This window comes from Varanus komodoensis, unplaced genomic scaffold, assembly GCF_004798865.1.
Source record: "Varanus komodoensis strain SLA01 unplaced genomic scaffold, ASM479886v1 scaffold3, whole genome shotgun sequence".
Lineage (NCBI taxonomy): Eukaryota > Metazoa > Chordata > Lepidosauria > Squamata > Varanidae > Varanus > Varanus komodoensis.
This window is the reverse complement of record NW_025335761.1, coordinates 19,881,606-19,907,095: the sequence shown is the minus strand read 5'-3', so window position 1 is coordinate 19,907,095 and position 25,490 is coordinate 19,881,606. Positions and strand designations below refer to the sequence as shown.

Genomic DNA, 25,490 nt, shown 5'->3' with positions numbered 1-25,490 from the left:
CATTTGCTTTCAGCAGGATAGTCTGTTTATACCTGTTGAGCCCTGCTTCAGACATCCAAGAAAACATGTATAGGATCAAGTTGTGCATCAAAAATAACATCATCAGGATTTGAATTACTGAACTTTGTTTCAAAATATTGCTGATGTATCATCATCTTATAATCTTAACTATATAAAATAATCCTATTTTGTTATCTAACTGTAAAATGACTTTATTTGGATAATACATTTTAGATAATATCACCAAGATTTGAGATTTCTTTATTGTTGATGAAGCTGAAAGTGTAAGTTGTTTCTATGCCACTTGTGCCCCAGGTATATGATCCATGTGCAATTAAGACTGTCTAATTGGATAGGACAGGACAGCCTATTCCATGCTTCTAGGATTTTAGGACATACCAGTGGGAATTGAAAGAACACCTGTGATCTTCTTCCATTGTAGTTTGTGGGAGCTGGTGTAGAGGAATTGATTCTCTAGCGTGTACGTTGAATTGTTATAAAACATGCAGCTGCAACTCTTGTTAAAGACCATATACCTGCCAGAAAAAAGTGATGACTTCTCCAAGGCTCATTCAGATTCTTTGTCATGGTCTCTGTGCATCACACATACACCAACCCTGAACATTCTATACCAAGATGTTCCTCTTTGACATCAAATGTGGAAAAACTACCTCTGGTTTTGTTTTTTGTGGTGTGTGTGTGTGTTTAGTCCCAAAATTGTGCCCAACCCATCACGACGCCATGGACAACATTCCTCCAGGCTCTCCTGTCTTCCTCCATCCCTCAGAGTCCACTCAAGCCCAAGAACTTGCCACAATTTGTTGTTATTCACACAATCAAAGACTTTAGCATAGTCAATGAAGCAGAAGTAGATGTTTTTCTGGAACTCCCTAGCTTTCTCCATAATCCAGCGTATGTTGGCAATTTGATCTCTAGTCCCTCTGCCTCTTCGAAACCCTGCCCGTACTTCTGATAGTTCTTGGTCCACATACTGCTGAAGCCTAACTTGTAGGATTTTGAGTATAACTTTGCTAGCATGAGAAATGAGTGCAATTGTATGGTAGTTTGAACATTCTTTGGCATTACCCTTCTTTGGAATTGGAATGTCAACTGACCTTTTCCAATCCTGTGGCCACTGCTGAGTTTTCCAAATTTGCAGGCATATTGAGTGTAGCACTTTAACTGCATCATCTTTTAGGATTTTGAATAGCTCAGCTGGAATACTGTCTCCTCCACCAGCTTTGTGGTTGCTAAGACTTCCTAAGACCCATTTGATTTCACATTCCAGGATGTCTGGCTCAAGGTCAGATCTTTCTTGTATAGTTCTTCTGTGTAATCTTGCCACCTCTTCTTAATCTCTTCTGCCTCTGTTAGGTCCCTGCCATTTTTGTCCTTTATCATGCCCATCTTTGCATGAAACATTCCCTTTAACTCTCCAATTTTCTCGAAGAGATCTCTAGTCTTTCTGATTCATTGTTTTCCTCAATTTCTTTGCACTGTTAATTTAAGAAGGCATTCTTATCCCCTCTAGCTATTCTCTGGAATTCTGCATTCAGGTGGGTGAATCTTTCCCTTTCTCCCTTGCCTTTCACTTCCCTTCTTTCTTAAGCTATTTGTAAAGCTTCTTCAGATAGCGATTTTGCTTTCTTGCGTTTCTTTTTCTTTGGGATGGTTTTAGTTGCTACCTCTTGTACAATGTTGTGAACCTCTATCCATAGTCCTCCAGGTATTATGTCTATCAGATCTAATTCCTTAAATCTATTTGTCATCTCTACTGTATATTCATATGGAATATGATTTAGGTCATACTGAGTGGCCTAGTGGTTTTTACTGCTTTCTTCAATTTAAGCCTGAATTTTGCAACAAGAAGCTCATGAAGCCACAGTCAGCTCCTGGTCTTGTTTTTACTGACTGTAGAGTTTTTCCATCTTTGGCTGCAGAGCACACAGTCAATCTGATTTCTGTGTTGACCATCTGGTGATGTCCATGTGTAGTCTCGTCTCTTGGGTTGCTGGAAAAGAGTGTTTGCTATGACCAGCGTGTTCTCTTGACAAAATTCTGCTAGCCTTTGCCCTGCTTCCTTTTGTACTCCAGGCCAAACTTCCCTGTTGTTCCAATTATCTTGTGGCTTCCTACTTTAGAATTCCAATCTGCCATGATGATAAAGACATTATTTTTGGTGTTATTTCTAGAAAGTGTTGTAAGTCTTCATAGAACCGGTCAGCTTCAGCCTCTTCAGCATGAGTGGTTGGGACAGAGACTTGGACTACTGTGCTGCTGACTGGTTTGCCTTGGATTTGAACCGAGATCATTCTGTTATTTTGGAGATTGTATTCCAGAACTGCTTTTCCTACTCTTTTCTGGACTATGAAGGCTACTCCATTTCTTCTGAGGGATTCTTGCCTGCAGTAGTATACCTGATCGTCATCTGAATTAAATTCACCCATTCCTGTCCATTTTAGTTCACTGATTCCTAAGATGTCGATGTTCAGTCTTGTCATCTCTTGTTTGGCCATGTCCAGCTTGCCTTGATTCATAGATCTTACATTCCAGGTTCCTATGGAATATAGATCTTTACAGCATCAGACTCTCCTTTCACCACCAGATATATCCAAAACTGAGTGTCCTTTCGACTTTGACCCAGTCGCTTCATTCTTTCTGGGACTACTAGTACTAGCCCTCTGCTCTTCCCCAGTAGCACACTGGACACCTTCTGACCTGAGGGGCTCATCTTCTGACGTCGTATCTTTTAGCCTTTTGGTACTGTCCATGGGGTTTTCATGGCAAGGATACTGGAGTGGGTTGCCATTTCTTTCGCTAGTGGATCACCTTTTGTCAGCTCTCTCTGTTATGGCCATTCTGTCTTGGGTGCCCCTGTACAGCATACCTCATAGCTTCATTGCACTTTGGAAGCCCCTTTGCCATGGCAAGGCAGTGAAAGGGGAACCCAAAGGTAGCTATGGTTAAATCCTGGAGATTGAACAACAGCGTCTTAAGCAGGAGTAGGCTATGCAGAAGGCTCCCCTTGCTCTCCAAACCCACCATACCCTCTCAGGAATTGCTGGTGCACCACCTTTTTGCCTCTGAAATTTAGCAGCAGGGGAAAGCCACAATTTGCCTTTAAAATAAGGCATGGAAGAAGTGCATCTTGCTGGGAAGCATTCCTGGAAGCATTCTAGGACCAAAATTTTGCTTGCAGAAGAGATACATGTTCCTTGTGTGTTTCTCGTAATATTCCTTCTGCAAAGTGGGTGGGATTGATGCTCTTTCTGACTAGAAAGAACATCACAGTTTTCACAAGGACAGAATTGAATACACTGTGCCTTCTATCTTCTCACAGGTAATCTTTCCTTCCTTAGAAATAAATAGGCTTATTCAACTTTTTGAACTAATGCCTCCCATTCTTAAAAAAAAGCCTGAAAAGCAACTTGTCCTTTTGAAGTTCACCACATTCTGCAGATCTCTATAAAGAGGCCTCAGTAGTTCAAGCATCTTGTCTGTAGAAGATCACTAGGCCTATTCTCAGCAAATGACTCTCTTGAGTTTATTGCCATAGCATATAAGCCTGGAGGACAAGTTCTCTTGGTGGGGAATGCTATTCATTCTGTTAATGAATCGGCTACTCCAGCCTCCTTGGATACCAGTTCCCCTTTAGGATTTCTGTAGGCACTTTAGGATAGATTCCTTTCTCTTGGTAGACAATTACTTTCATGTAAGAGACTTTCTCAAGCGCTTTGAATTGGTGTTCTCTGCCTTAGGCTATGAACAATTATCTAGGCCATCATTTCACTGTCTGCCAGCCTGCTGGCTGAAGAGGAATAAAGATAATAACTTTTCCCATGAGAAGCTTTCTTGTTCAGCAACTGAAAGTAGACCCACTCTGAGTTTGAAAAGAATAGTGAAGATTTGGGAAGAGGCTGTTTTAAGTTTTGTCATTGTATGTAGGAAAAGGTAGTAGTCAAGAGTCTTTCATGAAACTGTTTCATCTTCATCTCTAGATATTGCTGCAATGTGCTTTTTCTAATGGTCAGGTTTCTGTAGAAGCCATGTTCTTCTTCGTGGTCTCCATGCAATCACAACAAACTGGGTTTTGCCACAGAGTGCAAGACTCGATCAGATAAAACTTCCAAAGCTCAGCGCCATGGATTGGGCGGGAGCCCAGCCCACTCCCCACACAGGTAGTATAATGGGGAGGGCTCCCGTCTAGTCCCTCAGTTCCTTTTTAACCACACTCAAGCTTACCTTGATCGGACCTTCTCTACGCCTGGTTCACCATTTTAACTTTTCTTCTCCATTCCTCTCTCTCTTCCTTTCAAAAAAAAAAAAAAAAAGTTTTTTCCTCTTCCATGCTCTTCTTACCGCTCTGAGAGGGAGAAGCCTTCCGCCTCTCTCTTTCGTTCCACCGCGAATCCCCCTGCCCCCGGGTTTCTTCTCTCTTCCTCCTTGCCCACGTGTGTTCCTTTTGAACTGCATGGCCGACTCTGCCCCACGCCACTGTGTCTCTTGCACGGCTCGAATGCCCACCAACAACAGGCATTCAAGATGCCTTCTCTGCCTTGGTGAGGGGCACATCGTGGAGGCCTGCCCATGCTGCCAGACCTTTAAAAGCTGACATGGCAGAGAACCATGCATCCCTGGCAAGTCTTATGGCAGTGGGCACTCACAACTATTACCCCCTCCGAGGTGGGCAACCCCCCTGCCAAAGGACCCTCCAAGCCCCGCAGGGCCTGGAGGAGGGCAGTATTGCTGGGAGAGGACCCCTCTGCCACTGTGGCGCCAGCAAAGAGGAGGAAGTGCCACACCTCAAGGGAGCCTGCCCTCCCACCAGCCCTGTAGGCTACACAGGACTGCCCGGGATGCCCCCAGGTGTGCATACCCCGGTAGTGCTGCCCGTGTCCTTAACAATGCCATGTTCCACAGACTAGATCGTCCTCTGCCCTGACCCTCATTTCACCTCTAAGGTAACATCTCCCTTCATGTCAACCAGGACATTGTCTGTCCTGCCTCCTTCCCAACCCCTTCACCCCCATTGAGGCCACACCCCACCTCCTCAATGTTAGGCAGCCCCTGGCTTTCTACAGGGCTTGGTCTCAGCCGTTTCACTGCTCTGAGTGCCTCTTCGTACGCTATGAGGGCCTCGGAGCAGGTGAACCTGTCTCTAGTCAAAGCCTCCCTAAGTGGGTCTCCAGCACCATCTTCCCTGCCTATGCGATGGCCAAGATTCCCCTAACGGACCACTCGTGTGTCCATTCCACATGCACACAAGCCACTTCCACTGCACTGCTAGCTTGTGTCTCACTCCAAGAGATCCGCAAGGCCATGACATGGGCCACGCCCTGGACCTTACGTCCGCCATTATCAGCTAGATGCCCGCACCAAATGTGACTACACCTTTGGAAGGACCATTCTCTCTGGAATTCTTCAGTGACAATAGCCCTCCTCCTGGACGGTAGGCTTGCTAGTTGCCCATTTTGGTGTGATTGCACAGAGACCATGAAGAAGAAAGGCAGGTTACTTACCTGTAACTGTTGTTCTTCGAGTGGTCATCCGTGCATTCACACAACCCACCCTCCACCCCACTGGCTGTCATCAGCCTTTTCTGCCCCACATGGGCTGGGGCAGGGCGTGGTTTTTCCGCTATATCCTCCACAGATTTCTTGGATCCCTCGCACGCCTGGGACAGCGCGGTCTTCAGACAGCTGAGGGACTGGGTGGGAGCCCTTCCCCTTATGCTACTTGTGCGGTGGGCGGGGAGGCAGGCTCCCACCCACTCCATGACGCCGAGCTTTGGAAGTTTTCTCCTGTTGAGCCTTGCACTCCGTGGCAAAGCACATTTTGGTGTGAATGCATGGATGACCACTCAAAGAATGACATTTACAGGTAAGCAACCTGCCTTTCTTAACCTGGAGTGATTTCCCCTTTCTCCAGACTTCCCCTGGAGTGATTTGTTGCTTGCTGCTTGCCAAGGAGAAAGGAATTGTTTTCAAAGTGCAGGTTTGTTTGTTTTTTATTTCTTCAGGACAGTTGATTGGTCTGGTTCTTTGTTTTATTGGGTTTCCCTTCTTGCTGTGTAGAGATGTTTATGGGGGTTGTTATGAATATTATTATTAACTTGATTTCTGTGCTAATGTGAGAAGTATATATAGTTGAGCAATAAGTAATTATGAGGAATATTAAGTTTGTGTGCTTCCCAGTCCTCATCCTAGCCATTCTTTTCTTCTATGTGTATGTAAGTCATACAAGAATATTCTCTCATAATATTATGTGCATATTATGTGCTGTATGAAATGTTCCTCTAGCTCTATAAAGGCAGTATGTAATTGATTATGTTTAGCTGTGTGTTTAGATATTAACTGCTTTTATTAAACTAATAATCCACTAGAGTAGTATCAGCCTTTGAAGATGAGGAACAACATATATATTTGTATATGCAACTTTAATATATCTGTTTTGTAAAAAAACATTCCTAGTTTATAATCTCCTTTCTTCTATACTTAGTCTTCATCATGAAAATTCCTTTTGTACAATATTCTTCCTTTTACTGCATAAGAATAGCAGCTTTCTTCAAACTTAAGACAGAGAAGATACAATCTCCTTAAATTTTATAAATAAGCAATTATTCTTCTAGTGAAACAACCTTATTTATATTTATACAATGCCTAAATGGATACTTTTGTAATCAGTATTAGACAAGGAATTCTTCACAATAAAATAAAATAAAATCTTACATTTTTTTCTAGCTATCTGTGATACAGAGCCAGATAAGCCTGTTAAGAATTTTCCATTGTGGGTAAAAGTAGATGGTGAGATGGACCCAGAACCGGTTTATATCCCAACACCATCAGCTGTTGAACCAACAAAGCCTCTGATGCCACCTCTGCCTGAAGGCTTACCATCTGATAACATACCTGCAGTCAGTGAAATGAAGCCTATAGCCAGTGGAGTAAAGTCATCACGAGTCTATACGCCTAGACCCAATCCATTGGTAAGCAAACCAAATTGAAATTTTAAGGTTAAACCAAGGTTATTGTACCTCTTAGAAAAAGCAACCAGACTAAAAGGAAATTAAGCATATGGTTGGGGGTTTTAATTTTAAGGTGGAATAGATGTGCCTCCTGCAGATATATAGAAACATAGAATAGTAGAATTGGAAAGCTCTAGAGTGCTGTCAGGTCCAAGCCCCTGCTCAGTGCAGGACTCCAGTTAAAACATCCCTCTTAGATGACTGTCCAGTTGCATCTTGAGTGCCTCCAGTGTGGGAGAACCCACAACCTTCCATTGTCATACTTCTCTAACAGTCAGGAAGTTCTTCCTGATGTTCATCCGTAACCTGGCTTCCTTTAACTTGAGCCCATTATTCCACTTCCTGCACTCTGGGATTAGCAGGAAGAGGTCTTGTCCTCTTTCTTTGTGACAGCCTTTCAAGTACTTGCAGAGTGCTCTCATATCTCCTCTCAGTCTCTTTGGAGATGAACATGCCTTATTCTTTCAATCTCTTATCAGAGAGCTTTGTTTCCGGTCCCTGGATCATTCTTATTGCTCTCCTACTAGGAGAACTAGTCCTTCACATGATTTTGAAGTAATACTTCTATTAATGCAGCCTAAAATACCATTTGCCCTTTTTTGCAGCCACATCACATTGTTGACTTGTATTCAGCTTTTGATCCACAACAATTCCAAGATCCTTCTCACTTGCAGTATTTTTCAGCCAAATATTCCCCTTCTTTTAATGATGCAGTTGATTTCTTTTTCCTAGGTGCAGAAATTGGACTGTGTCCTCATTGAATTTCATTCTACTGTTTTCAGCCCAATGCTCCAACCTATCAGGATCACCTTGAATCTTCTTTCTGTTTTCCAGGGCATTAGCTGTCCCATTAGCTACCCAGTTTTTTGTCATCTGATAATTATTCCCTGTACTTCCTCATCCAAATCATTAAAAAAAATGTTAGTCCCAGGACTGAACCCTGCAGGACCCCACTTGCTACCTTTTCCCAATCTGGGAAGGTGCCATTGATGAGACTGATTCTGTAGCCAACAGTGGATCCACCTGTTAGTTGTTCCAGCTAGCCCACTTTTAGCTAGATTGCTGTTACAGATATCGTGGGGCACATTGTCAAAAGCTTTGCTGAAATCAAGATAGATTATATCTATAGAATCCCCACAGTCCATCAGGAAGGTTACTCAAAAAATGAAATCAGATAAGTTTGGCAGAATTGACCCTAACCCTAACCCATACTCCTAAGCATTAATATAGATTCATTGAAGACCACATGTTTTATGCTCTAGCTTTCTTCCTATATTTTTGGAAGACTATTACTGGGCACAGTTAGAACTGCTTTCTCTGTTGTACTGCGTAGGCCTTTGTCAGTTCTTATGTCCAGGTGTACTTTTCCCCCAGCCCTGTAGGATTCAGTTTAAAGCCCTCCTTGTAAATTTCTTCATGCTGTGGCCAAACACATCTTCTCCAGTCCTTGTGAGGTGCAACGCATCCCTTGCCAGCAGTTCATTTTCCAAGAGGTGTAATCCATGTTCCCAGAATCCAAATCTCCCACATCTGTACCACCTTCATAGCCAGGCATTTACTTGGATTATTTTTCTTTCCCTATTATTCCTCTTCCGTGAACTGAAATGGAAGTTCATGGGTCTTCCTGATGTACATGTTTTTCCATCCCATGTGACAGGGAGTCCCTCAGAATTTAACACCCTTTTCTTGGTTTTGTAAGCCTTGATATGAATGCTACTACTTGGTTGCCCTTTAGCCTCTTGTTCAGTGTTGCATGGGATGGCTTGCAGTTCTTCCATTGCACACCACCTCAGGTAACTGAAAGCGGTTCCATAGCTCCACTGCTTCCACTGGTGCAGAGTCTCTTCTAGTTTTTCTGTACCTGCCCCCCTTTTCTAGGGAGTTTCTTCATCATTTTCCCTCCCCACAGGATTCTTCTCTTCTGCCTCAGCTTGCTGTTGCACGTCTAGCTTCTGCACTAATCTTAGCTATTCTAGTTTCACTGCTCTGTCTTAAAACTCTCCATCTTTTTTTACCATGAATATGGACACTCACTGTTGTTGCGCTCTCACCTTTTGTTGTAACAGGGCTTCTAGCTTGCACTTGTTGCATGTGTAGGTCATGTTGCCCTCAGGCAAGAAAACAAACATTGCACAGTTATTGCAGGTCATCATCACTGCAGAGTCTTTTTGGTTCATTCTTTCTGCCACCTTTTTGCTTTTGGCTTGCTGGGGCTTTGTAACAACGGGTGCTTTCTTTTGTCTTCCCTGAAGGTTAACAGCGCAGTCCTACCAATCAATGTGAGTGTGTTACGAGGGAAAAAACAAAGTGTGGGAGACAACTAAGGGGAAAAAAGAAGGGAAAAATGTTAGGGACCTCCCCTGCAAAACTCCTGTTTGCACTACCTGGGAGCTTGGCTGCTTGTATCCCAGACTGGCTGGGGCAGCTTCCTCTGATCTGTTCAGTTAAGAATAAGGAATTGTTTATTAAAATTATTTATATGCTGCCTTCCTGGATACGATTCCTACCAAGGTGGCTTGAAGTAATGAAAAATGATTAAATTCAAATAAACAATTTTAGCATGAAAAAAGATGCCTCCTGAGTTTCATTGTCCTAACAAATAGTGTACTGTTCTCTGCTAGACAAGAACAGTAGATGCCTAGATATGTTAGGGTGCCATATACATTTCACTAGTGCTTGGGTTCTGTGTGTCAACTATCAAGGTGCTTGGGCAACATACCAGTATTATTTCTGGGAAAACATAGGGACTTTGAGTGCTTGCCATAGGAGAAATGTGAGTTGGTACAAGTTATTCAGGATAAAGCTTTCCATTTCTCCCTCCAACATAGTAATGCTTCCCTGATTGAGTTTGAAAGAGGTTATGAATTCCATCACTGTTCAAAGACATGCATGACTTAGATTCACAGGATTCTCCCAGGAGGCCTGCTTCCAAACTAAGGGCCTGTTCAGCATTGAGGGTCTATTAAATGCAGAAATAGATGAGATATTGGCTACAGTCCAGAAAGCTAAAAACACCACCAAACGTATGGGCCTTGGCTAACAATCTCTTGCCTTAGCCTTTGCTTTAATACTGAGAAGGCCCACTTGCAAGAGGCATAATCCATCTGATATATTACAGCAGTCTTGGATTCAGTTCCAGAAGATTTGGGCATCAACATTGGTCTGACCTGTCCGAGCAGTCTTTCTTTCAGGGACTTGAACTGCTGCAGTAATACAGTGATTAATTCCAGTAATACAGTGACTAGAATTAATGGCAGTTGTTAAAGCCGTAGCTGTTTCACCTATCTATGTATGTCAGTACTACAGAAATGGTTTATTCAGAATGTCAACCTGCTTTGGAATGCCCAGTGTAGCTGCTTGGCTCTTCATGGTCTTGGAATCCCTTCTGTCATTTGGTGAATGAATGTCTGTAGTCTTCATGATGGCACATCCTTTTGCCTTAAGTTCTGTCAAGGGTAGTAATGCCTCTCTGGTGGGCTGGGACTCTGAGAATGTGAGAAAAATGCAGAATATTGTTCCCACATTTGATTCCAATAACAGTATGGAGTTGTTCTCTTCCTGCAGGCTTTGACTGCAAACTGTTTTGAACCACTAACCACTGTTGACTTGTGTATTGTCCTGAAAAACAGTTTTCTAATTCTTAGGGTGACTTCAGCTTGTCAGTCTAGTAAGACATTTGCAGTCTGGGTAGGCCCTTACCTGAGAAAAAGTCAGAATGCCTTCTGCATGGGGAAGTCTTGTCTCCCTTTTATAGAAATAGCAGGTCTCAGCAGGCATAGGAAGGAAAAGATGGGGAAGACTTTCTGTCAGAAGCCTGTAAAGGCTAAATGCATTCTGGACACACTGTGGACCAATAGTAAAAATGTTGCAGCAGAAGAACAAAGAATTTCAGGATGTAAATTCTGTCATAGAGGCATCTGAGATACATGTCAATCTTGGCTGAAGGATTGAGAGGGAAGAAGGGACAGAATAAGCCACAGCAAGCTTTACTGTTCAGCATACTATGGATTGCAAAGCTTGCTCACAGAGTGGCCTAGTGTTGTGTGTGAATCCCATGTTGAGGCTGTAGTGCAAGCATAACCAGTGCTCCGTTTTAATGGCTATTTGATGGTTGCTTAACCCTCATACTCATTGAGTTTGCACAACATGATCATCTGTAAGCAGGAGCTGCATATTCAACTTTGTGCCAGCAGACATTACCTCTTGGTTTCTTGCATTAACAGAAGTATCACTTCCAAAACACCTGAAGTAGTTTCCCTATACTCAGCACTAGTCAGACCATATCTGGAGCACTGTATTCAGTTATGGGCACCTAAGTTTTAAAAAGATACAGAAAAGTTAGAAAGTGTACAGAGGAGAGCAGGAAGGATGCTTCTCAGGGACTGGAGGCAAATCCCTTTGAGAAAATATTGAGAGAATTCAGCATGTTCAGCCTGAAGAAGAGAAGGCTGAGGAGTGATATGATAACACTCTACAAGATCTCTTCTCATTCATTCCAGAGTGCAGAACACAGAATAACAGGCTTAAGTTAAAAGAAACCAGATTTAAGCAAGGTATCTGGAAGAATTTTCTGACTGTCAGATCAATACAACAATGGAACATATTACCTGGTTGGCCTTCCCTCACTAAAGACATTCAGAAAGCATGTGGATAGTCATCTGAATGGAATGGTATAGGTTAGTGTCCTGCAATAGCAGGGGGTTGGACTTCATGGCCTTCTGGCCCCTTCCAACTCTACTATTCTATAATTCTGTGATCACAGGTTAAATGGCATGTTGTGTGATTCTGGTCAATTTCTGATTGTCAAATTTTCTGGGCTGAGTAATGTTTCTGCTTAGCAGACAACTGCTCATTCCAGTTGCTTGCTCATGGTGGAAAGCAGTTACATAGAGCTCTGACATCTTGCTAGAAATTGTGCCATTCACAATCAGGAGATATGTGACTGGTGAAATGCTGCATCATATGTGGAAGTTTGAGAGACTTTGGTTTCAAGTGCATGAGGAGAATTTTCTCAGCCAAATCATCCATTTGTCTTTAACAAACCTTACCTGTCATTTCATACAGTAAACTTCTCTGGTTTCTTGTAGATCTTCTGTTCTTTATTGCTGTGTTCCTACATCATATACTGGTATAGCAGGGGATATAATTGAATTAATCTACCATATTAAGTGATAACATTACATATAGAATGACAGCGCCACAGTAGAACTTTTTCAGTATGACATCTGGCATGAGAGATGTTCTTGGTGTGATTAAGAAGTTGATTAGACTTTAAAAGATGAAAAATGATTTGCAGCATTTTAAAAATACGATTTGAGGAATAAGGGTCTATTTTCCTCATACTTTTTAAAATTAAGGAATCCTTGGATTTCTAGAAGATAGTATTAGAAATCCATACATCTTCTACATTGTACACCTTGATAACAGTGAATATGGTAACATGGATAAATGAAACACGTAGTACTACCAGGATAATTTTGCATAAGCCTACTATGTCTTATTTGAGAAATGTATGTGACAAATATATTTTACTGAGAAATAGACAAGATCAACAGTGAAATAAAATTGACCAGTACACTAAAGGAAGTTATTTAATTGGATCAATGAAAACCTGAAGTGTTAGAATACACTGAACCAAGGATAGATAACCTGTGCATAGCTGGCTTTGTGGTGAAGGGGATGTGATCAATCAGCAGGAGATCAGCAGGAGATGCCCTTCTCCGGGAACCCTCCATGAAGGAAATTAGGAGGGTAAGTACTCGGAGGAGGGCTTTCTCTGCAGTGGCGCCCAATCTATGGAAGGTGCTCCCCAGAAAGGTCCGCCTTGCGCCGTTGTTATTTGTTTTTTGGCACCAGGCGAAGACCTTTTTATTCAAATGTTATTTTAATTGTTAATATTATTTATTTATTTTATTCTTTGGCCAGGGCGACTTAATTTACATTGTTTTATAGGATTCTATTTATTTATGGTTGTGAGCCGCCCCAAGGCGAATGGGGCAGCATAGAAGTTCCACAAACAAACAAACAAACAAACAAACAAACAAACAAACAATCTCTCTCTCTCTCTCTCTCTCTCTCTCTCTCTCTCTCTCTCTCTCTCTCTCTCTCTCTCTCTCTCTCTCTCTCTCTCTCTCTCTCTCTCTCTCTCTCATATTATTTGCGGTAAAATGGTGATGTAGAAGCAGGTGACCTTTACATCTATGAATCTGAATTTCTTGTCAGAACAAAAGCAGAAGGGGCTAGAAAGCCTTATGGGTGCTGTTACACATTGGGCAGCCCACACTGAAGTATTTGTCCTAAAATTTGATTTCCTTGCATAGAAGCAAAGTTTCTCAGAAGCAATTTAATCTTTATCTTTCTAAGTATGTGATTCCTTTGGAATTTTGTCTAAGCATTTCATAAGAGTGGAGAAAAAGGATAATAAAAATCGCTTTTATTTAACTTGAAGCATTTTTATTTTGGTTTATAGATTCGAGAAGAGGATAAGGATCCTGTCTATTTGTATTTTGAAAGTATGATGACTTGTGCTCGTGTTAGAATACATGAACGCAAGACAAAGGAGAAAAGACAGCAGCAAAAATGTCCTCGGAATTCTGAAAAACCTGTTGAAAAGGTATGTTTTTATTTCCACAGTTTCCTTTATTAATGCACCTACACAGTAAAAATAACCTAAGCTGTAAAATGTTGGCATTGAACAAATGTCAGACTAAATTGAAGGTCCATGCTAGACGTTATGCTAAACTCAGTTGTTTCTAAGCTGTATTGAAAAAAAAAGTGAGGATTATCATTGGCATCACAATATATGGGGAGGAATTTTAACTTTCTACCTGGCTGTGGTCCTGACACAAATGCCTCTCCCTCCATGGCTGCTAAGAACTTTGGGGTGGGGGACTCCCATTGGTGGCAATGGAAGATTCCTTGCTGTGACTGTTAGCATCTACTGTAGCAGAGGTGGGTGGGGAGAGGTTATTGGGACCATGTCAGGCAACAACAGTATACACCATGGTCCTAGTAAAATACAGGTATGTCTTCTCTTTCCTATTCCTGCTACTAGGTCATGTTTGAGTCATTATAAGATAGGAAATACTACTATTTCTTACTCTATAGCTTTTGGGGTTTTTACTCTGTTTTCAAATATGTGAAATAGAATTTTATTTTTGGAGTCAAGTTTGGTTATCTCTTTTTATTTTCTACTTCTCTTGTAATCTTCTCAGGAGCATGATCCTCAGCTGCAGTCCCTTAATATAGAAGAGGATAAAGAACCTGGAGGTAAAACCAATATCTTGAGCTTATCCCTAATTTCTCAAATTGTTTCCTGGGTCCCCTGAGGTGGGAGATAGTTCTGTAACTTGGGGAATGTGTAAGGCAAAAAGTGACCATGAAAAATATGAAGCCTCCTTTGTCACCTGAAGTTGGCATTGCAGCCAGTAGTGCTTCTCAAATATTTTATTTTGATTTACAGCATTTCTGCATTGCCTATCAGCAAGAAATTATCAGGACTTCACAAATTAAAGTTAAAAGTGTAAAGTATAAAAATAAGAGACATAAACAGTTAAAACAGTGTGAGAATAAAACCTGCAGCAGCAAATGAAAAGTTTGATACCTGGGAAAAAGTGTCAGAACATCATTTGTACACTGCACTGGGCTACTTATATTCAACTAGTATTGGACTTCCGTATGCACACTTTATTTCCTGCACTTTCCAGCTCAGTTGTTGTTCCTAGGATGCCTTTTGGGTCACATGGTTGATGCTGCTGTGGAGTAAATTCAGAAATGGGGCTAAAATTAGTGAAAGACAAGCTTAGTCACTTGGCTTGTGTCTGTTAAAACAGTATGAATAGGTCACAACAAAAAAAGGCAGATGGAAACACTCATAATTTTTTTTACCAGTGGTTAAATAGTTGGAAGCTGGCTCTGGCACTGAGTTCTCTGTTATTTCACCCCCTTCATATTGCAACAGAGGTAACAGTAAAAATACTGGTCTTACTGTGGTTCACTGTTAATTGTGTATACTGTTAGATGTGTAGCAAAGCAGAGTTCCTAGTTTATCTACAACAGGACAGCAGAGCCCCCAGCTTGTGAATGGCATCTGAGGTTCCCATAGGGCACCTCAGATCATCTCACAGAATCCTTTGGGATTCCTCCAGGGGGTGGGCCCCGATATCATCCAGTGCATGCAAATTAGCCCCCTTTCATAAACCAATTTTTCATACTTAATCAGGAATTATACTGGGTTAAAGCAGGGGTAGGTAACTTTCTGGGCTCATTGACACATTTGGCCATTTGAGAAACTGCACAACACTACAGTAAAATGGCTGCAATGGTCATGATGTTCTAGAAGTGTCAAATCACCGAATGTCTTTGGTCTTGAAAATATTGCCTACCCTTAATATAAAAGAACAACTCTTGCTATAAAGGAAGCAATATGCCTTCTGAAAGGGAAGCTCTGCATTACTGATCTGTAGGATTTTTAAAGTGTCAATTAGCATAAGGATGGTGTAATCTGGGAGGCAACCTTTTGGGGCACGTTTAACATTTGGAAAACTGTCTTGGATGCCAGCACAAATGGCTACACTGAGAGAAATGGCTAGTCACAAAAGATAAGCAGACAGTCAAAAAGACACTAAACATATTAAAGTGCAACATACTAAAAGCTTTAAATTCAACAGGAACCTAATTTACAGAAAGTAAACATTTTTCTCTTCCCACTGCTCAAATGTGTATGGAGATATTGAAATGTTCAGTTTTTTCTATCAAGGTCTTTTTCTTCACTGTCTTATAAGTGGGAATTCTTGTTCCAACTCTTTAGTCTAATTGACTGATGATGATGATGATAGAAGATGGGGATACAAATAATAAAACAGTTTGATATCAATGGACATAAAACTGTAACATTGCAGAAACCTATTTCCATTCTTTCCCAGAGAAAAATTGGTGGTTTTCCTGTAGTGCTGAGGATCCATCCACTTCATACATACATCACACTACTCCAGAAGGAAGAACCAAACTGATTGAGATTATTTCTGATTGCAACTGGGAAGAAGATCGTAATGAGATCTTGAACATCTTATCACAGTACATCAAGAATAAGATCCCTAAGTCCCTCAAAGTAGGGAATTTTGTTATTGATCTAAAATCTCAAAGCAAAACTTGGGATGAGAAGAACACTCCTATCTATTCTTCCCGAGTGAAAATCACATCCTGCCAAAACAAGAGTGAAAAGGCCCACATCTCTGGTTCAGAAGCTCCCAATAATCAATTGTCACCATGCAAAAGGACAGAAACAATCACATTCTTGACACCTGGAATGTTACGGGAACAAAGGAAGAAAGGTTTACCTTTTTATGCTGGGCTTTCTCCTGCAGGAAAGCTTATTGCCTACACATGCAAATCTGGTTTGAATCCTTCGTCCTTGATTCAGGTAGGTTTATTTACCTTTGCTATACTTCTATCCCTGTGAGCATACATACATGTGCATATACATATGCAGACATTTTTCCCTGATGTGCATATATTAGCACAGTAGTGTTTTTTCATACATCTTACTCTCTTGAGTGAAAGAGGATAGGTAGAATTGGGGATAGAGCCCATCCTTTGGACTGAAGGCAGCTTCTTTGCCTTATCTTCTCTTCAGTCCTCAGTCAGCCTCCTGCCTTCATAGGTTTGAATTCATCAGTGTCATTGCCCTAGTGCAAATTCCATTTCACAGGAAGAATCAAGATCTGAACTATGTCCAAGGAGAGAATACAAGTAAAGTTCAGTGTGTGCAATCAAATTATGCAACTGTTTTCCGATCATAGATTTACAAAGTGGTTTGCTAGTCCTTTATACAATGAGAAACGACAGCAGCATTCCACTAGTGCAGCAGCTTCTTCTGTTTAGAGTGTATTGGTTTTAAGTCACTGTATGCTGGTAGACCCCAGCATGTATCCTGTTTGTGACACCCCAGCTGTTCAAACAAAGAAACAAAAATGATGATAAAGATATTTCTTCCAATATGGAAAGCAGAGTAGGAGATCTCCTTTGCTGCTTCCTCCTAGGGTACACATTGTCCACTTAGATAGGGAGCATTCCATTCCTTTTCCCTGTTGCCTGGAACAGGTGGTTATTGAACCTAGCAGAGAGAAGGTGGTTCTTGATTTAATCCAAAGTAGTGTTGCTTAGAATGAAATGTAAGTGCTGCTGGACCAGTTGGAAATAATTACCACTGTGCTATCGGATTTCATATATATTTAAGTGGAAAATGACTAAGAAAGGCCAGTACAGTCACATTTGACTTAAAAAAACTTCTCTAAAATGACCAGATTGGTAGAAAGAACGTTGACAGGTCGAATCAGGAGGCTTCAATCCTACAATGCTTGGAAACTGCAATAAGAAAAGCTCAGATAGTGGCTGAATCCATGCATAATGACAAGCCATGACATGCATATCAAACAACAGATATCTGTGCTGCCTGGCAAACAGCTTCAGAAACTGAAGGAAATCTTGGCATGGGGATGAGCTGTTAAAAAGTAAAACATTTTGCTAGGCTACAGCAAGCCCATTACATAAGTTAAAACAAGAACATGGTTGAAAAGGGAGAACTAAGCAGGTGTTGGCATTTTATTCTTTTATTTCAGGCTAATGGTAAAAATTATCCTCAAGCCAAACTTCTTTTGGGACAGATGGGGGCTTTACATCCAGCTAGTCGGCTAGCTGCTTATCTCACAGGCAGGCTGCGGCCAGCAATGCTTGACCTCACAACAATAAGTACCGTGATCTCTAAGGTTGCATCCAATGCTAAGCAGACTGCTTCTGAGCCACAGTCAGCTGAAGTGTCTACATCAGAAAATGCAAAAGTCCCATTATCCAGTGAAAGTACATTACTATCTCCTGTAACTGCACCAAATGTTCTTGTCTCAACACACGGACAGACAGGTAAGTTAAAGCCTTCCATTCCGTGTTATAAGTGATATGAAATGAAATGATGTGTCACTAATCCTTAATTTAACATCACAAGAATGAGCCTTAAGAAGCCTCAAGTCTATGTGTTCTCCTCTTCCTCCAGCATGGCTGCAAGAAGGAATCTTCTACTTTTATGTTATAGATTAACCCAAAATAATCATGTCAAATACAGTGGTACCTTGGCTCACAAAGTTAATCTGTTCCAGGACTCTGGTCGTGACCCAGAATGGTCATGAGCCAAATTTCATAAATTTCCCTATAAGGTTCAATGTAAATAAGGTTAATCCGTTCTGTAACTATTTTTTTAATCAGAAAAATGTGAAGCAAAGTGACAACAACAAAGATCGCAGCCATCTGCCCCCAACCCCAAGCATGAGCACAGACATGTTCCCGCCCCCCCCCCCGCCCCAGCACGACCGCAATTGTGCCTGTCATCCCTGCAACTTCAAACTACAATTTAGGAAGATGGCTTTACCACGATTTATCAGTCAGATGGCATGATACAGCTTGGGATCAAATTACTTGGACTATTTCTTCCCATGTGAATCTGTCCATTCCTGAAGATCTGCTGAGCCAGGCTACTTGTATTCACCAAGGCCTTCTGAAGTATGGTTGTAGCAACATACGAGAGGGCATTTTCTGTGTCAGCAGCCATACATGCAACTCCTTACCATTAAAACTTGGGGAGATGATGGGGAGTTGGCTGAACCGGAACAAGCTTAGTGCTCACACTCTGATAACATAATTGTTGTAACAAAGAGGCCTACAACTACACATTCCCCACCACCATGCCAGTCTCCACTGGCCCTGGGAAGGGACGCCCAGCTCACAACCCTCCCTCCCTCCCTGTATTTATAACCTTGGCGGGGGAGCGGGAGGCAAGCCAACATGATTCTTTCTACACTAGCTGTGAAGAGAGTAGGGTGGGGTCTTGGCATTTGGACTCCCAGCTCTGAGCTGACAGGACTTCAGAGCTTGGACTTGGAATAGTTCTATATTTTTTCTTGTGCTGCCTCCCAACCCAACTTACCTTACAGGGCTCTTGTGAGGGTAAAATGGAGAGGAGGGTTCTGTAAGCTGCCCTAGGTTCCTTGCAGAAAAAGGTGGGAAATAAACATAATAAATATCCAGTTGTGTCTAATGTCATGCTTCCCCTGACCTGTAGCGATCCTTTATGTCCCCTCTCCCACTCCCTACTTCCCCTAATGTATTGCTAGTCAAACACACTAAAGTCAGGCAGAAGATGCGGAAAGCAAATGCCATCCATATTGATAGAAATATATGGTCTGGTTTTTTCTCTTGTTGTGTTGGCATGAATCTAGCTTCTTGGTTCCTTTGGCTTGTCCCTCTGTATTATAGACAACTAATGTAGAGATTTATTTGGGTCCATGCCATCTATAAACATTAGAAGTTAAGACAACTATTAAATAGGAAAGTGAGATCTTGAACAAGAACTATTAATATTTTTGGACTCTGATTTTTTTCAGTTGCTCAACCAGTACTGGATGGTATGACCTCTCAGTTGGTTATGACTGCAGTTGGGACTGTACAACAAAAGGTTCCTGGAGTTAGAACACCCCAACCTCTGACAGGTCCACAGAACTTTAATGTCAAATCTACACCACTCTCTTCTGGGACAGCTACAGTTATTACTACTGTAGCTGCTACTAATACTGTGGCATCACTTCCTGTAACAACTCGTCCTGTGCAGTGTAGCACATCTGGCAACCCTTCTGGCACCACTACAGCAAATGCTGCTGGAAAAGCAGAAAACGCTACAGTCTCAACCACTACTGCCACCACAGCTACTGTTAAAATAACTAAAACAACTGGAATAGTTACACCAGCTGCAACCACTGCTTTTGCTAAGTCTGCAGGAGCCACATCAACTCCAATTGCTACAACATCTCAGTCTACTCTCTTAAGCACAACTGCATCTACAGCCACAGCAACCACCTTGTCTTCATCAATCGGCTGTGTTGGTTCTGGAGCCTCAGGAATTCCAAAAAGTCCATTATCACATCAGAAATCAGGTAAGATCCCCATGGATGGCCAGTTCTTGCCACAATCGCTAATTTGTAGCTGTCCCAAGTGCTGTCAGTCTAGCCAGTTCATTGTGTATGAGAGGAGTAGTTAACAGGCATTTAAAAAATCACAGGGCCTCAGTAGGAGACTCTTGCTTAGGACCAGACTAGATATTGACTTTACACTGTTCTGTAATAGTGACGTATATCATTACCCTGTCCTGGTCATTTAAAAAGAACAAACATATATATTGCAGGCAAAAGGAGATAGGTCAGATGGGATCATGATTTGAGGGGAGAGGGGCTATAATCTTTTGCCCTGTTACCATCCTAATCTAAATGTAGGGTTGGGGGAAGTGAGCCAAAATAAGCTTGAAAGTGATTTTTTGAAAACTAAGGTGAGTTTGGGAATTTTTTGTTCTCTCATATTTGCCTCTGGTTTAGAAAAAAGGTTTTAATCCAGATGTTGGGTTCCATCTCCCATCATCCTCAGTTTTTGGCCATTATGGCTAAGGTTGATGGGGCTAGGGCCCAGTAACATCTAGAGTGCCACAGGGTTATTGTTCCTACTTGAGTATATTAGCATAAATTATTTTGTGTATAGAGAAAGTATGAAATTCAATATCATTTAGGCAGACATCACTTGTGCTGTAAAAATTTCTTTTCTTCCATCCCCTTGTGATTCCTAAATCTGCCTCAGAGGGACATCCAGCCTCTGAATAGATTTTGAAGGAAACACATAAATGGAAAGAGAATCGCCTCCTCCGCATTCTACTGATGAAAACTGTTCCATTGACTGCAGAGGTCAATGGGATACCTTCCACAATTACCTGGGAATGTTTTGAACTTGGCAGTTGATTTGAAATCAATTTGTATTTTGTTAAGCCGTGTTTTTACTTTCAAAATTGGGATGTCAATTGACTCTACAGTTGCTGGTTAGGAAAAGCAGATACTTGTTCCCTTTAGGCCACACTTTTAAGCTTTACAGAAGCCATTGTTGGAAACTGAATGTCAGAACAAGAAGAGCTTTGGATCTGTTATAAAGTGTTCTTCCATTTGTTGTTTTATAAAATGGTCAGTAAATCTTGCTGTATAGATAAGGCTTGGTTAGGAAGAGTGTTCTTTCCTGATACTACAGGCACTACAAGTCCTCCAGGGTTGCCTCCCGGAGCAGAGAAACGTATGGGACCACGACTGCTTTTGATTCCAGTACATCAAGGTTCTCCTACTTTGCGACCTCCACAAAATATGCAACTTGCTCAGGGGAAGAGAATGATATTGCAGCCTCTAAGGAATCCTGGTGGTGTGAACCTCTATCGACATCCCAATGGACAGATTATCCAACTTGTTCCTTTGCATCAGCTTCAGCCTGCAGGACCTCAGCCCAGTTTGCCATCTGTAATGTTCCGTAATCCAGGTAAATAATAAATTTGTTATTTTCTAAGACTGAGCAAGTATATATTATAAGAAATGGAGTATGTTCTAAATGGTGTACTTTTTTACTATTTACTATTTAAGATTTACTATTTGTAGTAATTTTCAATTTATATGCCCATACTTCACATAAAATGTTTCTGGTGTAGTTCACAAATGGAGTATTAAAAATGCAACATAACGTCTGAGTAATAAATAAATATGGGATGTGATACAACAAAATAGTTTATAAAAACCTTGGGAAAATTCAATGCTAGATCTCGACCATTTTAAAGCACAATCCTTTGCATGTTTAGCTTGGCGGTGGGGGGAACCCGTGGAACTCCCAGTATCCTCTAGCCAGCATGGACATCCGGAGAATGCTGGGAATTATAGGACTTACATTCTAAATTTGCATAGGATTGTTTCCTTAAAGATATTGCAGTAGGTGCCTGGGATGCCTTCTTCAGAAGGGTGTTCTGAAATTTTAGTTTCTTTCACCAAGAATAGAATGTTGGAGTTACTATGGTGGCTGGCTGTCAAATAGTGGGACTTGTAGGACATTTTTCTGTCTAAACATGCATAGGATAAAACCCTACATTGACTATTTTAGTAAGAAACAGAAATTACTGGGAATGAGGACCCAGGAGAGACATAGTAAGAAAATCATGTATATAGAATGGTTCTATTTTTAATGCATTCTGGACTAACAATTATTTGATGTGCTCAATACATAAAGTCTACAATTTAATTTCTTATAAGCTTACCAAAGTCAAATATTGAGATGTATATTTATTATGGGAATTATGGCTTTTTATATGACTTATTTATATACTTATTTGCTCGTCGTTTCACAAATGAGGTTTAAGGTATTTTTAAAGGTATTTTTTACTTCGGTGTTCATTGAAATTAATACGCTGTGTGTGCACGCATGCTGGAACACTTTCAGATCCTATTGCACACATTCAAGAGGCTGGGCAGTAGTTTTCTAGCATCGGTTTCTTCTTTTCATTAGTTCTTCTTACCAGAAGAATTTAGTTTGAGCAATAATGTATCTGTCTTTTTTTCCAGTAGACTCTATTTACTTTTCATAATATCTCACTTATTCCTTGGTTTCTGCATCAAGTTCCCCCAGACTGTGCAATCAGTATTTTTGAGAAACAAGAAAGCAACCCATATCTAGTACTGTTCATTATAAAAGAATACTTTTACTTTCCCTGTGTCTCTGTCACAGGTTTGACAAAGCATGCTCAGTATAAGGTGGATAAAAACTGATCAGTGAAGTAATTTAACTGCTTCCTTTATTGCAGGATCTGTTGTAGGAATCCGGTTGCCTGGACCGTCTAAGGCTCCTGAGACATCTGTATGTCAGTCTTCTGTGGTTTCACCTGTGACTCCAACTACCACAATTTCTTCAGTTCTATCCATGACTCCTCCTGCTTTGTCTGCATCCCCGACCACAGACGCTACTTCCGTCTTGTCTGGGACCTCAAGCACCACAACAACCCCTACCACTGAGGCCACTTTCGTGTTGTCTGTCCCCGCTACTATTGTGTCCACACCTCCTGCTGCTGAAGGTCCTTCAGTTTTGTCCATGTCCCCTACTTCAAACATGCCTTTATTGTCCACACCCCCATCTGCTATGCCTATGCCCCATGCTGCTGAAGGTCCTTCAGTTTTGTCCATGTCCCCTACTTCAAACATGCCTTTCCTGCCCACACCCCCATCTGCTGTGCCCCATGCTGCTGAAGTTTCTCCAATGTTGAAGACAAATGCTTCTTTGGCGTTGCCTCCCACTGTGCTTATGCCTCCTGTCACTGAAGTTCCTGCTGAAGTTCCTTTAGTGTTACCTATTACTTCTTCTGTTACAACTGTGCCTGCTACCTGTGAAATCCCTTCAAGTTTGCCTATGCCCTGTACTGCTGATAGTTCTTTGGTGTCACCTATGGCCTCTTCTGCTTTGCCCACACCTCCTAACACTTCCCCTTCTACAAGCTGGACCCTGCAGACAATTAGGTCTGTGTCTGCACTTCCTATTTCAGCTGCTCAAGCAGGTCCTGTCATCTCTCCAGCACCTGTTCCTGTCTCCCAAACTGGCACATTGACTCTAAGAATTTGTCCTGCAGGAATAAAAAGTATTGCTACTCAAATAAGTTCTAATCCTAAAATTACATTCAGCTCCAGTGGGCAATCAAATAATGTAGATAATCTGGTATCACTTCATTCCGGCAGTTTTGCCTTGCTTCACTTTCCAGGGGAGAAGGCTGTTTCAAGTTCTACTGAGAAAGATGTAGCATCCCTTGATGTTAGGAATATGTGTAAGAAAAATGAAGTCAATGCAGTTACACTAGAAGAAAAGACAACATGCTCACAAACAGTAAAAGTCATGGCATCAGAAGTTGAATTGTGTGATCCCAAGTTGGAAGAAAATAAAACACCAGCAAGCCAACCAGACTGCTGCTCTAAAGAGATTACATGTGACAGGAATACTGAGAATGATACCTTAGCTCAATTATCAATTGATACCCCCACATTGGAGCCTGATGTATGCTTGGACCACTCCTCCATCAGTAAGAAACAAACATGTGGGGAAAACGAAGTGATGGTTAAGGGAAAACTGCATGTTAAACATCCTGAAGATACCCTAGATAAAATTCCTTATAGTTCTGAGACTATTCCTGAGAGGGGCAGTAAAACCACAGTTTGTGCTCAAGAGCAGAAAGTCACACAGTTGAAAAACTCACAAGAAAAGCAAACACACTCTGACCAAATGCAAAGTGTAGCTGCTCATTCAAAAGAAGCTGAAGAGACTCAGTTAGAAAGAGAAGAGGGCATTATTACTGAGGAGTCCTGGAAATCAATGGGTAATTACCAAGTGCACATGAATTCTACTGAAAAACTTCAAAAAAAGACTACATGTTCCCTGAGGATATGCGAAAACCAAGATTCTGGACTGCTAAGGAGAAAGATGAAGGAAATGAGTGACTCTGCGGCAACAGAGAATAGAGAAGGAGTGAGAGGAAAGCCTAAGATCACCAGTGCAAAAGGACAAGGAGACAAATATTTGGATAGTGTTCAAGAATGTTCAAGAAATACTGGTTTCCTGGAGAATACTAACACTTCTGGCCATAAAAAGAGTGCTACTGATATTCAGGAAGAGATTCAACCTGTTAAAGACAAACCTGTTCATGTCAGCAGAACTTGGAGCAAAATATCCAGGCAGGCAGTTGCTTTCAGCAACAAAATTGGCATGTATAATGATGATCATGTGGAGAAATTGACTGAATGTGCAGAACAGAATACACAAAAAAAACATTGCAGAAAGGATTCTCTTCCCATTATTGATATTACTATGGATGATACAGAAAAAGATGAAAAAATATATGATTCTGCAGATGAGATTGTAGATGAAGTATCTGGCTATCAAAGTGAAGATATAGTGAATGTTGAAACACTGGTGGGTATCCATGTCTTTAAATTACAAATACTGTTCATGGTGAAATGATTTTGATGAATAATAGATCTATTAAGTTATGCCCAGCAGTGAAAAAAATCTCAAATTGCTTAGTCAACATGGCTTTCAGAAATTGGATATTGAGACTGGGGGCATCATTTCTGGGGTAGCAGAGAATTTTATGGTGTTCACAACAACCATGGGACTGTCCCAACATATCTTTGCCCCAACACATGTAGTGGAATACACACTAGAGGGTTGTTGGTTTTGTTTTTGTTTGGTTTTTTTTTAGCCAGACATGATGGTGTTCTGTCTGAGTATGGAGGACTTTGATCTAACCCCTTTGTCATGAACATATCCTTAGCTGCTAAGACTCAGACTGACAGTGATGTTTTCCTAACAGGGTTAGGTAGGTGTTAAAATGGTCCATTCCCATTGGACCCAGATGATATCCAGAGGGCTTTGGGAACTCTTCAGCTGATGTGGCTAGTGCTCCTGCTGAAGCCTCAGTGAAGCTGTGGAATATGCAGATGTCCTGGACTGTTGACGTGTTTGCTTCTGAGTACCCTCTTTTTCATGGAGCTTGTACAACTGTGTGGTATACCCCAGAGCTGGGAACATGAAAGAGGAT

The 25,490-nt window shown here is 41.4% G+C and overlaps 1 protein-coding gene across 8 annotated transcripts in view; it reads left to right on the top strand.

Moving 5' to 3' along the window:
- The window catches only part of LOC123026305 (MAX gene-associated protein-like), an 85,205-nt gene that overhangs the window by 36,471 nt on the left and 23,244 nt on the right, over positions 1 to 25,490 (top strand). For 5 of the 8 annotated variants that reach the window (XM_044435764.1, XM_044435765.1, XM_044435769.1 and 2 more), the window contains 9 exons: positions 5,929 to 5,994; positions 6,741 to 6,985; positions 13,494 to 13,637; positions 14,239 to 14,293; positions 15,949 to 16,445; positions 17,644 to 17,941; positions 19,456 to 20,001; positions 21,131 to 21,409; positions 22,716 to 24,862. In XM_044435764.1, coding sequence (XP_044291699.1) covers positions 5,929 to 5,994; positions 6,741 to 6,985; positions 13,494 to 13,637; positions 14,239 to 14,293; positions 15,949 to 16,445; positions 17,644 to 17,941; positions 19,456 to 20,001; positions 21,131 to 21,409; positions 22,716 to 24,862 — 4,277 coding nt within the window. The remainder of the gene's footprint in view (positions 1 to 5,928; positions 5,995 to 6,740; positions 6,986 to 13,493; positions 13,638 to 14,238; positions 14,294 to 15,948; positions 16,446 to 17,643; positions 17,942 to 19,455; positions 20,002 to 21,130; positions 21,410 to 22,715; positions 24,863 to 25,490) is intronic. The other 3 variants (XM_044435770.1, XM_044435767.1, XM_044435768.1) reach the window with 2 other exon arrangements.